General features: G+C 35.4%; 1 protein-coding gene across 1 annotated transcript in view; it reads left to right on the forward strand.

The window, feature by feature from the left end:
* Positions 1 to 17,060: 17,060 nt before the first annotated feature.
* The window catches only part of LOC123548560 (sodium/hydrogen exchanger 8-like), an 83,383-nt gene continuing 78,814 nt past the window's right edge, over positions 17,061 to 21,629 (forward strand). Inside the window, exon 1 of the mRNA XM_045335912.2 lies at positions 17,061 to 17,284. Within this exon, the coding sequence (XP_045191847.2) occupies positions 17,061 to 17,284 (224 nt within the window). The remainder of the gene's footprint in view (positions 17,285 to 21,629) is intronic.

Here is a 21,629-nt window from a genome sequence, read left to right on the forward strand (position 1 = left end):
CAACAGTGTTAACAAGCTTTTCCTATGATTTGACCTGGTGACCTAGTTTTTGACCCTGGATGACCCAATATTGAACTTGTCCAAAATTTTATTATGGGTAACATTCTGACCAAGTTTTGGCTAAAATTGTGGCCTCTAGAGTGTTAACAAGCTTTTTCTTTGATCTGACCTGGTTACCTAGTTTTTGACCCCAGATAAATCAATATCATATTCGTCCAAGATTTTATTGAGAGTAACAATCTGACCAAGTTTCCTTAAAACTGAACCAAAATTGTGACCTCTAGTGTTAACAAGCTTTTTCTTTGATTTGACCTGGTGACCTAGTTTTTGACCCCAAATGACCCAATACCAAACTCCTCCAATATTTTATTAAGGGTAACATTCTGGCCATGTTTCATTTAGTTTGGGCCAAAATTGTGACCTCTATAGTGTTAACAAGCTTTTCCTTTGATTTGACCTGGTGACCTAGTTTTTGACCCCAGATAACCCAATATCGAATTCGTCCAAGATTTTACTGAGGGTAACATTCTGACCAAGTTTCATTAAGATTAGGTCAAAATTGTGACCTCTAGAGAGTTAACAGTGAAATTGTTGACAATGCCGGATGACAATGGATGACGGACACAGGGCGATCACAAAAGCTTCAACATAGGTGATAACTGAATTATCACCTCATTAATATCCCTAACATAGAACATCAGTGATTGAATTAAATGATGATCAAAGACATGTTTTTCGCATCTTTAAACACATGAAAAGGCCAATACAATTGGATTTTATCTGTTAAGCTGCAGGGCCCGACCAAATAAGACCGGTCGTACTTAAGAATATTAGCCAAGTGATCTCCCCTATCCTTACAAAACTCTTCCAAAAATCCCTGCAGTCCAGTTCTCTGCCAGATTATGGAAAATGGCGAATGTCGCTCCCATCTTTAAGAAAGGCTCTAGGTCAGACCCAGCCAACTATTGCCCAATATCTCTTACCTGTATCTTGTGTAAAACCCTGGAACACATTGTATCCTCTAGCATAACAAAACACTTCACAAAGAACAATATGTTCTATGAATTGCATCATGGTTTCCGAGAAAAGAGGTCTTGTCAAACACAGTTACTAATGCTAGTAGAAGATATCCTTCAATTCTTGAACCTGGATAGTCAAGTTGACCTCATACTCCTTGACTTTTCAAAGGCGTTCGATATGGTCAACCATGAAAAACTACTCTACAAGCTGCATTTCTATGGTGTAAGGGGTCATACTCTTAAATGGATTAAAGCTTTCCTTGATAACAGGTCACAGTCAGTGGTAGTTAACGGGTCCACATCAGGCACCATACCAGTCTCCTCAGGTGTTCCCCAGGGTTCGGTCCTCGGACCTCTCTTTTTTCTTATCTATATCAACGATCTACCTGACTTTGTTAAACACTCTAAAGTTCGACTCTTTGCCGATGACACGGCCATCTACCTTTCTCTGACTGTCTCTTCCAATTCAAGCCTACTACAGTAAGACTTACAGCAACTGGAATTCTGGGAAACAAAATGGGACATGAAATTCAATCCGTCTAAATGCCAAGTATTACAGATCACTAAGCGTAAAACACCTATACCAACACAGTACCTTTTACACAAAACCATCTTACAAACAGTACCATCTGCAAAATACCTTGGCATAACTATATCACACAACCTTACATGGAATGACCACATTGACAACATCACCAAAAATGCAAATCAAACATTGGGTTTCCTAAGACGTAACATCAACGTGCACTCAGAAGGGTTAAAATCACAAGCATACAAAACACTGGTACGGCCCCAGCTGGAGTACAGTTCCACTGTGTGGTCCCCCCACTCTGAAACTCTTATTGATCAGCTTGAGTCTGTGCAGCGCAGGGCTGCACGCTGGGCCAAGCGCGATTACGGCCGTACATCCAGTGTAGAAAACATGCTGACTTCCCTAAATTGGCGACGCCTTGCACTCCGTCGCATTGACCAGCGCCTGGTTATGTTTTATAACATCTTGCATAACCAGGTCGCCATCCCACTACCGGACTACCTAACACCCGACACTAGATCTTCCAGAACCAGAACAACTCATTCCCAGGCATTCGTTCAAGTTTCACCCTCATCCAACTATCATAAATTTTCATTCTTCCCTATAACAGTATATCATTGGAATGCCTTGCCCTCAGATGTTGTCAACTCGTCTGGGCCAGTGTTCAGTCAGGCTGTAAGCCAGATTGAGCACATCTCACCTTAAATACACCTGCCCTATTTTTTTAACCTTTTTTTAACCATTCTCCTTCTTTCTTTTTACTACTACTTTTTTACTCATTTTAACATTCTTGCTAGTTGACGCGCAAAGTCTAGGTCCCCAGCAGGGGTTTGACTATATGGGACGATAGATAGACAGATAAATATGGTTAATAAAGACAAATGTTAAAAACTAAGATTTAAATAAAAGGATTCTAAAACTTCAATAAAGGTACATATTGAATGATGGTCTATATAGTGATATAGTCCTGGCTGTGCATAACATTTGTTGGTAACTGAAGTATATTGACAATGAATATTGTTGATCTATGACTCTATTGGTAATTCTAAGACATCAAAATATTATTAACATATATTTCTAAGTGATAGTTTCCTAGAACTTTCAGAAACATGGTCCGGGTCATCCTAAAACATGGTCTGCGTTGTCCCAAAAAAGGTCCGGGTTGTCCCTAATTCCCCCGATTTCTGTTGGGAAATCCCCAATGAAATTTGTTGGGAACGTTTTTGGTACATGTACAAAGTAATTGTAATGATTTCATCTATGAATGAATTTATGTTGACATTAAAGCAGAAACTTGCCTCGCTGACATTTTATGAATGTATATTTTGTGTTCTGTTCCTGCAATTTAGTGCCTTCCGCAATCTGCTGTTTAATGAAACTGGTGTCAGGGTATATATCTTCTCGCACCAGTCACATAATATGTTCAAAGATTTAAGTCTCTTATTTAAAAAAGGTGCTGGTCAAAAACTCAAACCAAAACGTGTCATACCCACATGGTAAAGTCAAATGACTTTAAAAATAATTATGGTTTAAATTCAATCCATTTGAAGTTTCTACATGAATATTACGTAAAATTTTTAAAGCAAGTAAGTCTGACCAGTAATACTTCAGTCCTGACCGGGAATCAAACCTGGGACCTCTCACATCTAAGGCGTACACTCAAACGCATCGCTATCAAGGCTAGCTCAATAGCAAGGAAGTATAAGTGCACCCTTATACTCAACCCTACTACACACCCCCACCCTACATTTTAGAATTCATCCTCGAATTCCAGGAGTTTGAACCTCTGTGGGACTTTTCAAAGTGTCCATTCATATCTACTCATGAGTTATTTACGTTGGACATCAAATGTAACAGACTGAAAATACTTCAGCCCTGACAGGGAATCGAACCCAAGACCTCTCACACCTATGGCATACATTCTACTGCGTTATTTAGTCAAAATAATTCGATGTTCAGTTTGTTTTTATATTTGTGACGGCAATCATTTTAATGAATAAACTGTGAAGAACTTCAAGAAACAAACTGAGCTGTACAACAGCAATTCCATAAGAAGTGGGGCTTAAAAAGGGTTTTACTCCCTTCCACCAGAGCCCAGAATCGTCCTACAGGTATTTTAAAATGTTAATGACACAAATTTCTGATGGAAGAACACGAGCATGAATTTGGGTGTCAGACGTTTCACCCCCAAGACTGTTCCTCCCAAGACTTTTCACCCCCATTTGGGAGTGAAAAGTCTGGTGTTTTATAACATATGAAGATTTTTCACCCCCTTTTTGTTCTTATTATTAAATATGATTATAAGGGTTTTTTAATCAGGCTACCTTAATAAGGCCATGGGACTTCACTGTATGCATTCTCAATGCTCCACTGTGCGGGAAGCTCTTTGTACACCCATCTTCCGTACAAGAGACTCTTCCCTTTGTCGTCAAAAGCTGCTGTTTGGTAGGAACAACATCGACAACAACATTTTCAGTTTCCATTTCATCTTGGTGCAACAAAACGGTTTAAAACAAACTTCTGAAAGACTTCGATGAATACTGTAACTACCAAAAAGGAAAGATAAATCCTACAAACAAAACGGTTAGTCTGGTTCCCGTCGTACTATTATGTATTAGACAGGTAATCCAGACTTAAAACTTGATACAGTAATATCTAAGTAATGATGCAAAATGAGGCGTAATGCTAAATACTGAATAGAGGCGTAAGGCCTCAGCAAATTAAAAAGTTGTTCATCGGATTTGCCGCTCGTATATTTTCAGAAACACAAAAAAATATTTTTTTTTGTTTTTGGCTTGCGCTCGCCCCATTGAAAAAAAATCAATCCAAATTTTTTTGGTGTGCTACTTTTTACGGACGTATAAATGTTTATAATTCCAGTCCCAGATTGTTCTCAAATGGATTTTAATCAAAATAAATACATACTACGCACACATCGTCTATAATAAATCAGAACACATATATTCAGTTGCATTAACCCTAAGACTGCCAGAGGGCCACTTTTGTGGCCCGACTAATGTACCAAATTTGCCAGAGGGCCACTTTTGTGGCCCGAAACCCGTTCAATTTGGGATCGATGTAGAACGTTTATTTCAGTATTTTATTGCTAAAAAGAAGATTTGATGAAATGTAAATAGTTGTTATTTTGCACATTATTGACGTCATTTCCGCCGTGACGTCGACTACGTGAAATTTCGCGCCGTAAATATTCAATTACGTTGATAATTGAACGTGTCTATGTAGCTTTATCTGATACTGTATACCTAAAAATTACGTGAAAACAAAATTTTTGGCACATTGAACCCTTGTTTATACTGTCTTGAGTGAAATGCGTAATTATCTAACGTCTTTAATTTGTATGATATATATTGTACGAAACAATTTATTTGTTCTTAGTTCTGAATTGGATTTGCGCCTTCACTGAATATAGACGGTGAAGTTTGTATAACTATGGTATGTTTTCTACCCTACAATTGTATAACACATGTATGAACGTTCCATTTGCTGTCTTAAAGCATTTTACTTGCATGTTAGTTATTTCATATTTTTTTCCATCCTGTAAAATTAGGTTAATAATACACTTTGTTACAACAAACTACATGTTTGTTGGTTTACTGCCTGCTTGAAATATTGAAGCGCGGGCAGAACTATTTCAGATCAGAGCATGTTCCATATGACGACAGTATTTGAAAAAAAGAAAAATTATGATAATTGAAGTGTACGTGGAAAGACGTTACACACCTAGACATGTATAATATCATCAGCGTAACATTTTTCAAAATGGTAAACATATGGATCGAAGTGTTTTCCGCCGGAACGAAAAAGTAACATCAATGCTGCTGATGAAAGTGGCCAAAACATATGCCAGAACGTTATGCAAAGCATACGTTTATTTCACATTGATGTACCCAATTAACATGATGATAAAATATGTGACAAAGACGAAAAAGTAACAAATTGATATTATGTTGATGACAAAAAAAAAATATGTATGTTTATACGGTACCACCTGAATTATTACTAGCCCACCCTCTTAGCTCAATAGGTAAGAGCGTTGGTCTACAGACCTGGGGGCCGCGAGTTCGATACTCGGGCGGGCGTATGTTCTCCGTAACTATTTGATAAACGACATTGTGTCTGATATCATTAGTCCTTCGCCTCTGATTCATGTAGGGAAGTTGGCAGTTATTTGCGGATAACAAGTTTGTACTGGTACAGAATCCAGGAACACTGGTTAGGTTAACTGCCCGCCGTTACATGACTGAAATACTGCTGAAAAACGGCGTTAAACCTAAATCAAACAAACAAAACTGAACCATTACTTCCACGTTTATGTTTCTAAAGTTCAGCCTGCACCCTACCCCGAATTCACTTTTCTTTAACTTTTAAATTTCGAACTTCGAAACAGCGAAAAACTCCATGAATAAGGAATGGCAGTTTTAGCAGATAATAAATGAGTTCTTACGTACAGTTTCTGTCTGAGTTCCGCCGGCCACTACATTAAAGTTACATTTTTAATAATGATTAGAGTATAAATGATGGGGAAATGAACTTTGAAATGTAGACAAACAAAATATTTCAATAATTTTCTAACACCACAGACAAATAAGAAATCATTTCCAACATACACAATTACTCGTTGTGTATACCAAATATATCAAATTTAGATAAAATTGGTTGTTAGTTTGCACAATGATTATAAACGACACATATATAGGGCAGACGGTGTTAAAATGTTTATTGTCTAATAAAATAAGCTTTGGACGCTTGTGATATAAACGTTTAACATCTTGTGACAGTCGGAGACAGACAGAGAGACTCATGCCATCACATCGAAAGTGTTTTTTTTTTTTATTTCTTTGTATTATTCTTGTGTGTTCCTTTTTCTTTTTTTTCTTTTTTCATCAGGATTAAGTGCTCTCATCATCATAACTTTTTTCTCTTATAAACACTTGTACATCCGCCATCTGTAGTATATTATTGCTCGAGTGTATATGTAGATATTTTTTGTCTTCGTTTTTTTCTATCTACGGCTTAAGGGAAGGACAGTCTCTAATGTTGTCAGAACTTGTTGTCCGACCCTTTTGCCCTTTGATTATGTATGTTTGAATTGTAATTATAATGATATATCAAAGAGCAATAAAATATGATTAAATCAAAAGACGCTTGTGATAACATACAGTCTATACTAGTATGTGGCACAGTTCATTTGTACACATACCGAGGCTCCAGCACTGAGGCACTTTTCAAAGTTTACTGGTATAATATTATGAGTCTGATCAATAAGCCCAGGATGAACAGTACCGGCGAAAACGTGATAGACAGAGAACTTAGTAGTTTAGAAATGTGTTTACCCGCACCATAATCCAATTTTTGAAATATCAACATTTTGTAACCCGTTGAACAAGATACCTTGTTTAAGTGTTTTTATTATGTATATTTTGACAGTTTGTTTTTCACATCCGTTATAGATTAGCCTCTTAGTTTTTGAAAATATTTTTGACCGGAGTATTACGTCAAATACATGATGCCAAATGCAGCTACAATAAAGGATCAAAATTTAAGAGAGAAATGGCGCCGTTTTTGCATGACATGCAAGGAAAATAAATTTAAAAAAAAGAGTAGAAACGTTGAATACTTTCCATGCTGCCAGCTTAGATAACAACCAGAAACATAAGATTGTTACCAAATATAATAAATACATGGGTGGTGTGGACCTCAATGAATGCGTTTTAGCATCCTCCGCTACGGACAGATCCAGCATTCACCGCTACGGATGGATCCAGCATTCTCCGCTACGGACAGATCCAGCATTCTCCGTTACGGACAGATCCAGCATCCTCCGCTACGGACAGATCTAGCATTCACCGCTACGGACAGATCCAGCATCCTCCGCTACGGACAGATCCAGCATTCACCGCTACGGACAGATCCAGCATTCACCGCTACGGTCTATAGGCCTAAGTTGTAGAATACTTTCCCAGTAATAACTAGCCTGACTCCCTGGCTGCATGGATATTTTTTTTCAATAAATACAGGACAAATTTTATTAGAAATTTTAAGACTCTAAAGTAGCACATTATTTTTTCTGATGGCTTTTTGGAGCCAATGGCAATAAAAATATCAAGGTAGAAAAAAATTCTTAAGTTACTTCCCTCTAAATGAAGAAAACTGATATATGTAAATAAGAACAAACCTATTGACGGGAGCCAGTCTAAGTAGACACGAGAAACACAAGATCGTAACCAAACATAAGAAATACAAGGTTGATGTAAACGTCAAAGATAAGCTTTTAATTAATTTATACTTTTGATCATCAAAAAAACATCGAAAATGAGGAAAAGGTTATTTTTTATCTTGTCCAAAGATATACTATTAACGCTTACATCTAATATAACACAATAACGACCATCTTTGGCTAAAACTCATTGAAGGAGTGGTCAATTCGCTTTCTTGTGAACATCTGTGAACCAGACAGCAATTTGTGAATCGGGTTGAGGAAATGCTTGGAAGGAAGGGAAACAGAAGTAGTCACCGTTTGCCCGAGGTGTAGGGTCTAATGACGACGCTGAACATGGTTCTCGTGCACAGTGTGTGGGGGAAAAAGCTCGCCACCGCAGATACGTCGAGGTTTACTATTTCGTACCACAGGAACACACTGTCACTGTCTGGATATTTACTTGAGCGCGAATCAACAACATCATTTATCTATTTACTTTCATAGTCCCGATCTTATTCAGAAAAAAGTAATTAAAGAGACAACTTCCATAAAAGCTTAATATGAGCCAGTAAACACGGCAAAATCAAATTTAGCGTCTTTTTATCATAACAGTATACCGAATTAAGTTTAACTGACGCGAAGTTTATTACAATGCTTAGAGTAAAGGCATTGTGGTATTTATCATTTCTCTTTTCCGTTCCAGGTAATCTTAGTTATATATGAGAACTTATTCGCCCAACCTGTGTACTTTTGTCTTTGTTTTGTGCTTTGTAGCATAACAAATTTTATACATGTATAGATAAACTGCTTCCATTTCTGAATGTATTTGAATAATACTTTTAAATAAAATGAATGTATGCAACCTTCATACGTAAAGCCACAATTTTTACTTTAGTAAGAGTCCATTAAATATATGTTTTAAATTTCACATTATAATCCAAAACTAATCATAACATACTACTTTTGCAAGCGTCTTTGTTTACGTTTTCACATAATGTTAGGGCACTGAATTCCTTTTCACTCGCTGTTCACCCCGTAATTTTATGGCAAAGCTGCGGTTGCGTCAATGACACTGCCGTCTGTTCCTGTATCAGCAGTTCTGGCATAGAATTTTATCATTATGTATCAACCGATTGAATGGGATTTGAACAGTGTTGAAGGCATGACAGAAAAACTATGTACAAACATAAACTGTATGTTTACAGTGATGAAGAAAACAGCACTGATTATGAGTATGGCTTCCGTTCATCCGTATTCATCCGTTTTTCATATTATTTAATCAAGACGTTTACTAAACATGATGAATAAATAAACGTTTTATAAAACGTTGCTCGAGATGAGGAGCGAAAATTCCCTTCCCTGTTTGTTGTTACGTATGTTTATATATCTGGCGACATATATATCATTGCTATCAAGTAAAACCTCACATTCAATAATAATGTAAATTTTTATATTGGCTATTTTTAATTCTGATTGTAAAAAGGGGAGCGTTAGTACTGTTTTTTTTTTCAAGGAAGCGGAGTCAAAAGTGGTTCAAATTAGCTTGAACCTTTCGTCACAATCGAGCTAAAATAAAATAAGTATAAACTATATGTTTTGAATGAGAATCAAGCACTTGTATTATATAAAAATGATAAAAAGCTCAGTAAACTATAATATCTAAAACACGCACCTTCTTTTGCATATTTACAAACTCCCAATTACTACTTAATTAACGAAACGTCGCGCTAATATTACAAACGTCAACGTTCGAAAAGTTACGGTTTTATTTAGATGACGTCGTGAACGTCGTTGGCAATTTTGAATTTATAGTGTGGCAGCGAAAGGGTTAAAGTTATTTCCCCTTTATGCAGTTACGCCATTTTCTTCAAATGTTTACCAAATTACATGCTACAAAAATCGATCTATTTCATTGAAAACTGGATGAAGAAAAACATAATAATTTATTTGATAACATCAATCTACATTATTTTGGTAATGGTAAATACTTATTGATGCGTGTCACATATCTGCTTTTTGTTTTTCCTGTCCAAACAAAGAAGTATAAAATACACAGAATGGCAACTGGCTATAGTCTCGCGTGATCTCGTGTCAGAGCGTGAATCGGTGTTATCTTAGTAAAAACAAACATCGGCGAGCATGGAGTTACAATTTGTACCTTTAAAACTACATTTGAAATACATGTTAGCTTCTAAAACAACATTAGTTTAATGTGAAATAGTCTTAAGACACAAAGTACACGTTTCTTGCCATCAAAAGAAGCGTGGTCATACGGTGATAATTAATTTACCGGTGAATAATTGCTTTCGCATACAAATTGGCGCGTGGAGAAAGCGTCACTTCCGGTAAACGAGATCTCATTCAGTTATCACGGGATGTTGGCGAGATTTGCTCTATAAGCCTTTCAAGTTGCCGATCTATTTATTTTTATAGTCTTTGGTCCAAATGATCAGCATTTGCATACGAAAGTTGGTGGGGTAAGAAATTTACATTATGAGTTGTTTTCAGAACAGTTTCAATTTAAGAGCTTAATTTCACACTGTAATGGTCAAGACTGCGAATGTTCAATGTATAAACATACTTAGCAGCTTGTTCCGCAGGACCTGACGGCATCTCTTTTCATTACACCCAACCAGATAGTTTTTGCTTTGTTTAGCTGTTTTTGTTGTATGCCTTGTCCCTCATAGTTTGCTATAATTTAGTATGTGTACCTTGTTTCTTTTGTGTAGTTGACATAGTTTTATGCTTTCTCTCCATGCTTAGTTGCTTTAGTTACTTGCTGTGCTTTTTGCATTGTGTTGTCAATACTTGCCTTGCTTTGCATGCTTTAGCTACTTTTTGTATACCTTGTTTCCTTGTGTAGTCGACTTATATCTATGCCTTGTTCTCTATGGTTAGATGCTTTAGCTAGTTTCTTTATTTTGCTGCTTTAGTTGCACACTTTTCTATTATTTTCATGTAATAATTTGCATGCTTTTTATGTTCTCTATGTGCTACTGTCATTATTACATCTTATTTTCACGCCATGTTTTATGTGCTACTGTGAAGGAGCTGCTGCTCAGTTCATTTCAGATCTGATCTGAGGTGATATTCTGGTTTAGCATATTTTTTATTCAGCTTTTTGCGCCAGTTTTGTCTTTTAGTTTTTTATTTTATGTTTATCTTAAGCAGTTCTTAGGCTTTTGGTCAAGAGCAGCAGGTCTTTCACAGGTTTAACTTCATGTTGTACTGCTACATGTAATTTTGTATAACATCTCTTATTTTACAGCTTGCTTACTATATGTTTTAACTGTTTATCTTTGTTATATATAGTCGGTTAAAAAGCGCTTGTCGCTTATGTTGTATTGTTTCTCTGTCTTGCTGACTTAAAATAAAATTTATCTTATCTTATCTTATCTTCGATTTTCAAACTTTTCAATCATCTAGTAGACTAATGTTAATGCATTTCAACAAATTAAATATGTTATGAAAGTTTAAAGTTAGAAAAAGAACTGTACATAAGACATCATGTTCGACTTTTCTGAATCAGAGCTTTGCCAGTAAAAGGGGCATAATAGTCAAAAGCTTTGAAAATAACAGAGCTATTGGTCATTATATAAAACTTAATTAAAAATATTCCATGCTAAAAAGGGGCATAACCCTGTCTAGATTCACACTTAAGAGTATTGTTTCTCCTGGTGTAGACTTTGACAGTAATGTATCAAAAACTTTGTAAAGTCAGCTAAAAATGCTACATTTTCATAGCAGTAAATATTCTAGTCACATATATATGTGATAAGTATGGTGTAAGGTTATGCATTGTTGTTTATAACATATTTTCTAACAGCATTTTCAAAAGCGTGCATTGTTTGATTACTGTATGACAATGTTATTACCTTTTTTCACGAGTTCGCTTTGTTGTGTGTCTGTAGGTCAGATTTTCTCAATCCCTGGGGACTTACTTTTTAATTTAAAAGGGTTATACATTCTATTTTAAGGTTTTATTAGTCAGTCGAGAGCCAAAAGAAGACAAATATTTTTCTTCGCTCTTCGCTTACTCCTGATTTTCTCAAAAACCAAAAAAATATTTAAATTATTTTTTCGCTCGCCACCTCAATTTTTTTCAGAAAAAAATCGATGAACAACTTATCAATTTGTTGTGGCCTAATGTAGATATATCTTGGTTATTGATTGTTTTATTGGAAGGAAAAAGATTTTATATGACTAAATTATGCTTTTATAATATCTTGGATCTTTTCCTCTCAAATATGCCCTCTCAAGCCTATAGCACCACTTCTTTACCCCTAGGTTCTTCAGATCATGACATTGTCTTTCACGAGATAAAGATTAATAGAATCCGCCCTATACAACAGGTCAGAAAAATGAAATGCTACAAGAAAGCAAACTGGAATGGCCTCAAAAAAGACTCTGAAATGTTTTCAAAGCAGTTTCTTGCAGCAAATCACACTGATCCAAATACTGCTTGGTCATCATTTAAGGACAAGCTAAACTGCCTTAGCTCTATCCACATGATGTGGATTTCCACTGCTATTCACCAATTCCTTTTTTGGCGAAAAAAAAAATTAAATTGGCGAAAAAAAATTTCCACAGTTAACAATTTTGAATTTGCGTAAAATAAACGTCTGTTTTACTACCGGAAACAACCTTATAGTACAATAGAAACGTGCCGACTATCACCGATCAATAATTAAGCGTGTCACGGATAATTTGATATTTAGCAATACACGAAGACAATACACCAATGAAGACAATACACCCTATCGATACCGAATTACACCTCTGGGCATAATTTAAAACTTCGCGGAGTCACGAGAGTGTTCCTCCACGCAAGAACGATTATCAGTCAGTCTGATTCGCCAAATTCAGACCCGCATACTATTACGAAAGCAAATGAAACGAAATATTTGCTGAGCGCTTCGTCTAAAGCCCCACCCATTTTCTTGATACTAAAACGCAAGTTATTTTTAATATCAAGCCAATTCGCCGAAGTAATCGATAATAATGAAATGTCGAAGATATTATAGATAAATTTGTGCGATCGTAAAATATTACTGTTAAATAAATCTACGCACTCGTAAATTTCAGTCGCGTATTTCAGCACGTTCATAAAATTTCAGTCGAAGAATTGAGATACAAATTAACTAAAGCAGTTCGTTTGGTTCTTTTACGTGCCCAACGTATAGCATTGATACACGGCCCCATTCAAGGGCATCAAAATAAAGAGCTACTTGTACCTTTAGGTGGTATTTTCACTATACATTTTATGTATGAAACGTTAAAGAAATTTTGATATATATATAATGAAATTTAAAGCTTTTCAAAAGTCATAAAATAAAATAAAACATGCTGTTTTGGATCAATGACCTTATATAAATTTTGAAATAAAAAGTTAGAAATTAAAGAGCTAAATGTTCATGTTTTAGAAACATCTTAGTAGTGAAAAAATGACCATTAAAGGGAGATAATTCAAAATTGGCAAACTATATATAGGGATAGTTTTATAGATTTGTTTTGAAAATGGTTGAGAATTAAGACTAAAACCTATTTTTACCTCAATGTGATATTAGGATAGACTGGTTCAAGAGCAAATTGCATAGTTAAAGTATGAAATGAAAGAGATTGAAAAAAAAAATGGTATATAATTTTGAACTGACTACTTATCTTTACATGATAAATCAATGTTAATATGTATGCATCTGCTTGTTGAGTTATTTGTGGAATGTAGAAAATAAATTTAAAAAACTGAACTTATTGAGTGATATTATATTAATTCTAATTTTTTCGACATTATTGATCATCTGCCGTGCGCACCTTTTTCTTTAAAATATTTAAGTGGCGAAAAAAAAATTGTGCCCAGTGGAAACCCTGCACATCCCAACTAGATGTACTAAAGTCCGTCGTGATCTTCTATGGGTTACTACTGCCATCATTAGGCAAATAAGGAAACGGGACTGTCTGTTTTCCAAAATACAAAGGTCAAAGTCCCACTCCCACTCTGAAAAACTAGTCAAAGAATATAAATGCTTAAAGGGGAAAATAAAAAAAGATATTATGAATAGCTACTGGCAGTAATTAGACACCATAATCTTCACTGCCGACTCCAAACCAGGTCAAAACAAAAAGTTTACTCATTTGTCAAATCGAATAGAACAGAAAATAGTGGTGTTGCTCCTCTTAAAAGTGAAGGTCAAACATTTGTCGATCAGACAGCAAAAGCAAACATACTCAATCGGCAATTTGGGTGAATTTTCTCACGGCCTCAGCCCCTAAGCCTCACCCAGTCATGCAAACAACTGCTAATCCCTATAAACAAACCAGTCATGCCCAAGGTCAACATATCCCAGGAAGGTGTAGAAAAGCTCCTTAAAAATCTGGATCCAATTAAAGCCTCTTGCCCAGATGAACGACCACCTTGGTTATTAAAGGAACTGTACTTAGAAATAACCCATGTCCTTAGCTACATATTCCAAATCTCCCTAAATACTGGTATTGTCCCCAATGACTGGAAGCATGCAGTCATTGCTCCTGCATATAAAAAGGGCCCTAAGTTTAAACCCTCTAATTATCGCCCCATATCCCTCACATGTATTGCCTCAAAGTTAATGGAACACATCCTTGTCTCCAACATCACGCCCTTCTATGATCAGTTTAACATCTCAGCCCCTACCAACATGGTTTTGGGCCAAAACACAGCTGTAAAACCCAGCTAATAAGTTTTTCCCAAGAAGTCAGTGACAGCTAAGAACAAGGTCTACAAATAGATATCATAGTCATGGACTTCAGCAGAGCTTTCGATAAGATAGATCATCACAAACTAGTCTACAAGTTACTAAGACTAGGTGTTATCACAGCAGCGTTGTTTGTGCCGTGTGGCGGCTATAAAAAGTCTCCCCGTACATTCAATCAGGGCTGTTATATTTCGATCTTCTCAGATCGTTCAGCACGACTTTTATGTCGTGTTATCGGTACTGTATATTTTCTCAACATGACCATTTCGGCCTGGGTGGTTCCAATACTCCCGCCTTCATAGCCTTGGGTATTGTTTAATCACCCCTTGGATATGGTGCCTGCTTTTTAATTTTGTCTTTTGACAGTTCCTGTGATACGCAGGCTCCATATCCTCAGACCCCCTTCCTAAATTCTAGTTTGTTTAGTTCTGCCCATTGTTTTCTCGTTTAGGGCAAACCCTTTACTTTATCTGGGGACAAAACGCCGCTCTTCATGGAATTACACGCCTCAACACGTGTATCATTGAAGGTTCTATGTTTACCGCCGTTTGAATACATCTGCGGATGTCTCTAAATTGTTTTTTGTACTTTTAGCATGTGTAAATGTTGAGTTCTGCTCAACCCGGGGCTAGAGGGCGTGGACGGTAGCATGCATTTCCACTACCGTCCATGAACAGGCTCAATCAAACCGAGCCTGCAACATTTTCGTTTTTGTTGTGTTGAGCGACCTGTGGAGTTTAAACTTTTTCTATTTTATCATATTTGTTATTTTATGTTTGTATTCTCTTATGCCCTCTCGGGCCATGAGATCAAATAAATCTTTGAATCTTTGATAATGAGGAGTACAAGGTATCAGGCTAATTCTAAGCTTATTTGCGCATTATTATTTGTATATCTACTATGGTCTAAAAGTTAATTTACAACATTTGAAAACAAAACAGATCTTGGAAGAGATATATTCTCGTGTGCTTGTTCCTACATGAACTGGTGAATTGGTGAACTAATCGAGCATGACTTCACACTGTGCAAAATTCTGTATGTTCATGCTGTTTTTGAAATTTCTATAGTTCTTGTCATGCAGAACATGTCAAACAACGTTTCTGTCCATGAGATAAATGTATTACCTATAGCAAATTAAAATATTTCTTTCATTTTTCATACTGTGAAGGCTTATAAATCATGTTCGTATATTAATCACTAGTCTAACAATTATGCCTGTTTTCAGACGTGGCTGACTTCGACGTAATATCAGAATGAAATGAAATGAAATGAAATGAAATGAAAGTGATAATTATGTCACGAGTTGGACTACAAAGGTCCCAAATCCCTGAAAGAATGACTAGCCTCTAAACAGCTACAACTTTATGTGGATGCATTAATTAGTCGAGAGGGCTAAGATGCTTTTCTACTGACGTGAAGTCCCCGGGTTCGATTCCTGGCTACTCCCATTGCTGGTTGTCCTTAGGCAAGGCACATTATCACGACTGCCTCAGTCAACCCAGCCGATTGTTGAGGGTAAGGTGTAATTTGTTTTAACTGTTCTTAAAGGTGGATAATCAGATTTTGGCCATGTAACGGATTTGTTCAAAACTTTAGCATCTGATTATTTACACTCATTTATGTTCACTTAACACTTAATACAAATTAGATTTTCACTGGAGGTATTTTTAAAATTTCATTTTCCTATCCTGGTTGCCCAACCAAGATAGAGTTATTTTATCATAAGTATAAATTTGATAAACATACTTTGCCTAAGGAAATGTATAAATATTAGACATATTGTAATATATTTGTAAAATATTTGCATTAAAAATTATGTATTTAGATGGAATTCATTAGAAACGCAAGTTTGAAAAATTATTATTACCTCCCTTTGCCTATCTTGGTTGCGCAACCAAGATAGATTGGAAATAAATGAATTCAGAAGCTACACACAGCTTTAAAACTTGCATTTTGGTTCAGATTGTTCAATAGTTGATATGTCTATCAAATGCAAATGTAAAACTAGACATTGTATCGAAATAAAAAGAAATACCTAGCTTTTTATATACTTTCATATTAAAGTGGAGTAATTACAAAATTTTATAAAAATAATAAAATATACATTTCAAATAGGAATCTAATTCTATGTAATCGGTCTTTTTGTTCCTTAAATAATTCTCTACCAGAATATACAAAAAGTAAAAAATGTCATTAAATGTTGATTAAATGTGATTGACCACCTTTAAAATGGGTATCTCAAAAGCTCTACAGAGCTTATATTCATTGTTTCACAAAGCGACAGTAAAAAAATTACCTTTACCTGACCAATGAAAGAAAACAACAACATAGTTATGCATCATTACGCCTCATTTTGCATCATTACTTAGATAAATATACCGATTTAAACATTATTGTAGTAAAAACTCTTGGGATTGAAAAAATGTCACATCCGTTTGATGTGTTTACTTCCGGTGTATTTGCAAATTTGACATGTCGACACAAAGTTATGCATATTTACATTATGCAGATGCTTTTTAAAGATACGCTTGTTAATTTAGAATAGATACCACTTAAGAAACATGTATGCATTTAAGATCAACGCTTTGATATTGGCCGTTGGCTTGTTGATACAGTGTCAGACGTCTCGGTGCGCGGATAATGACATGTCTGACGCTCCTGCCAGTCCTGAGGTAGGACAAAGTCAAAAGACGAAAGGACCACCACCAATTAAGTCGAACTATCAAGACCAAAAAGAGACTTTAGAAAAGATTTTGAAGGGAACGTTAAATAACAACACTGATAGGTACATTGCTTTAAATATATAGTCGTCCGCGGTATTCTCGCGTCATTGGTAATTTCGCGTTATTTCCGTTTTGCACTGCAACGCCATCTGGACATTGTTTACAAACAACATATTTTCATTTTCAGTTCAAATTTAAATCAATTTATCAAAATGCATAGAATTTTGGTGAGTATACTTTCAAAATGGTTGAAATACTTAAATTTATATCCAATTAAACCAAAATCCTGTATTTTTCACTTGTTAACATCGTTTTCGCCAATGCTGTGTTTATGTCGTCTGTTATAAATAGGCCCGATTCGGATGAACGACGATCCCACAATGCCCCACTTCCCTTTAATTCCCGCCTTGGTACCATAATTTCCGGAACTGACTGGATTTAGTGGTTACATACCGTCAAATTACGCAGAAGGGACAGCTTTCAGGTGCACACACTGTCAAAATGAGTAAATTGTCAAGTACTGGGTGTGGAACATTTCACATAATTTTACCAGTATTGTTAAAATTAAACTGTAATTGTACCCCCCGACAACAAAGTTGTAAGGGGGGGTATACTGGTTTCAGGTTGTCTGTCTGTCCGTCCGTCTGTCTGTCCGTCTGTCCGTAGACACAATCTTGTGCGCACCATCTCTCCTCATCCCCTTGACACAATTTAATGAAACTTCACACAAGTGATCAGTAACAACAGTAGTTGTGCATGGGGCATGTTAGGTTCTTTCAGAAAAAAAACTTCCAGAGTTATGGTACTTTGTTTTTTGTTACTATACTATATACATAGACACAATCTTGTGCGCACCATCTCTCCTCATCCACATGACACAATTTAATGAAACTTCACACAAGTGATCAGTAACAACAGTAGTTGTGCATGGGGCATGTTAGGTTCTTTCAGAAAAAAAAATTGCAGAGTTATGGGACTTTGTTTTTTGTTACTATACTATATACATAGACACAATCTTGTGCGCACCATTTCTCCTCATCCACTTGACACAATTTAATGAAACTTCACACAAGTGATCAGTAACAGCAGTAGTTGTGCATGAGGCATGTTAGGTTCTTTCAGAAATTTTTTTTGCAGAGTTACGGGACTTTGTTTTTTGTTACTAAACTATATACATAGACACAATCTTGTGTGCACCATCTCTCCTCATCCACTTGACACAATTTAATGAAACTTCACACAAGTGATCAGTAACGGCAATATTTGTGCATGGGGCATGTTAGGTTCTTTCAACGACAAAAATTGCAGAGTTATGGGACTTTGTTTCTTGTTAACATACTATGTACATACAGTCTGCATATGCAGTCTTGTGCGCGCATAATCTTCCGAACCCTTGCACACAATTTAATGAAACTTCACACAAGTGATCAGTACCAACACTAGTTGTGCATGGTGCATGTTACATTCTTTTAGATAAATATTCTGCATAGTTATGGGACTTTGTTTTTTGTTACTATACTGTATACATACAGTCTATATACATACAGTCCACATAATTATGCAATCTTGTGTGCGTCAAATTGCAATGTACTGTCAGTGCATGCGTGGGGTACATTCATCACCTTTAGTGATAGCTCTAGTTTTTACAAACAGACACAGTATTCCTTAGTGTACCGAAAATAAACAAATATGGTGGCATGTAACCTAACAATAATTCTACAACTACAATAACAACATTTTTAAAGCGAAAATACCAAGGACATACAAAATCAAAATGGTAGAAAGTGTACATGTTGACACGTGATTGTCGGGAGTATTTTAATTATATTTTGTGTCAAAACTTGTACGTTTTGATAGATAATGAATTATTTGAAATTATTTATTAAACGAAATAACTGTTATATTTTTATTTGCTTGCTTACTGTAAATATTGTCACTAGTACCGCGAGAATATAGGGGAACAGGCTATATATTCCACCAGTGCCCATGAGTCAACACCCTAAGGATAAATGTTTGTTTTTCCAACACAAGCTCATGAAATATTTTATGTTTTGATACTTTCATAAACTGGAACATGTAGTCATCCTCCATGCAAATTTTTATTAAATTCTGTGCAGTGATGGGTGTCCTTGAGTCAACACCCCTCAATATGTCCATTCACTCTGTGTACATAGGGTAATGCACTGATGTTTCAATATCATAAAATCAAAACTAAATACATTGTCTTTAAAACACGAAACATTATGTAATTTTCACAAGTGTTCTTAAAAATGCTGACTTGTAATCAAGACTGGTTGAAATAAATTAGCAATTTCTTAAAAAAATGAAGAAATTCTTAGAAATGAGTTCAAAATCAACAGCCAAGACACATATTCCAGACTTTTCACCACAAATATAATTTGTTTCCTCTATACATCTTTCTCCAAAAGTTTGATAAGAAAAGAAGAAAGAAAACAATAAAACAGCATGGGTGTTGACTCAAGGACAGTGTTGAATCAAGGACTCTTGACGATACTCCTTTCTCATGGTACCGGGGATGGTATTAAGTCAACTCGTCCCCGAGTCAACTCGTCCCCAAGTCAACTCGTCCTGGATTTGGTCATTTCGTCCCCCAAAATTGGTCATTTCATCCCCCTCATGATAAAATTTGGTCAGCTTGTCCCAATTTTGGTCAACTCGTCCCCCTTTTTGTCAATTCGTCCCCCTTTTAGAAATTTTGTCCCCCTTAATACTTTAGGCATTTTTGCTTTTTTTGACTTTGAAAACTTGTATTTAAAATCATCGTGAGTTTTGAAGGAGTTATATTGGAAATAATTAACTTTAAATAATTAGGTTTGATAAAATAATAAAAGGATCCCATCGAATATACTGAAAATATAAGACAATTAACTGAAATAAAATATAAAAAAATAAATACAATGCCCTTAGTATTTTAAATATAATATATTAGAAAATCTAATTAACTTTTTAAAAATCATAGTAAGAATAGAGAGAGCAATAAATCCTTACCTCTGGTCATAATAAAAGAAAGTTTTAATTAGAAATACAATAAACAATAAATAAACAACTAATATCTGTCACATATGTTTTACTAAAAATAACCTACATGCTTTATATCCATTTTTGTCATTAAAATAAAAAAAAGAAATACTTAAATACTTCAAAAGTAGGGAGACAGTGGTTTCTAAAAAAAAATGGATGAGCATATACCTGCATAAGAGGTGTTAAAGGTTATTAATCACATTAAAAGGCGTTGATTGGGCTGATTGGAAGGTGTTAATGGTATTTAATTGCATGAGAAGTTGTTGATTGACCGAATGAAATGTGTCAAAATTTTCCCCAAGTAGAATTAAATTTGTTAATAGTTGATTGAAGTGAGGAAATTATTTGTTAAAAAAAAAAAATTTAATAAAACTTTAATCTTATTCAAGAGTTTGAAAATAAGTAGCATCAAGATACAGACATTTAAACAGCAATCCTTTTATCCAACCAAAGAGCTATAAAATAAATAGATCGGCAACTTGAAAGGCATATAGAGCAAATCTCGCCAACATCCCGTGATAACGGAATGAGATCTCGTTTACCGGAAGTGGCGCTTTCTCCACACGCCATTTTGTATGCGAAAGCAATTATTCACCGGTAAAATAATTATCACCGTATTACCACGCTTCTTTTGATGGCAAGAAACGTGTACTTTGTGTCTTAAGACTATTTCACATTAAACTAATGTTTTAGAAGCTAACATGTATTTTAAATGTAATTTTAAAAGTACAAATTGTAACTCCATACTTGCCGATGTTTGTTTTTACTAAGATAACGCCGATTCAAGCTCTGACACGAGATCACGCGAGATTACAGCCAGTTGCCATTCTGCGTATTTTATACTTCTTTGATCCAACATAGCAGACTTACAAAAACAAAGAGAAAAAAACCCAGAAAATCCTCCTTGTTAAATCGATCATTTTTAAAGCAAAAAGTTCTTAAAACAAACGAAAACTATGTATATTTTTAGCATAAAATATACTTATTTGAAAGAAAAAACCGACTTAATTTATTATACTTCGATTTTTTTTTTCAAAAATACGTTTTAAAAAGGGTCATCTGGGATCAAAATCTAGGTCACTAAGTCAAATCAAAGAAAAAAACCTACTTATTTTTGCTTTAATTTTAATGATAATTGGTCAGAATATTTTTTTCCATGAAATCACTAGGTCATACATGTTTACACTGTTATCACACTGGCCATAGCTTTATCAGATCAAGTGGTTCCAACGTTGTTTGAGCGGTGAATTTTACGCCGATCAGATGGAGAAATATGGCCGATACTACAAAATTTCGGTATTGTAAGTATGATTTAAAGGAATTTCTACCCGTTAAATAAGCAATCAAATGAAAACGATGGGTGCA

Source organism: Mercenaria mercenaria, chromosome 6 (assembly GCF_021730395.1).
Source record: "Mercenaria mercenaria strain notata chromosome 6, MADL_Memer_1, whole genome shotgun sequence".
NCBI classification, from domain to species: domain Eukaryota; kingdom Metazoa; phylum Mollusca; class Bivalvia; order Venerida; family Veneridae; genus Mercenaria; species Mercenaria mercenaria.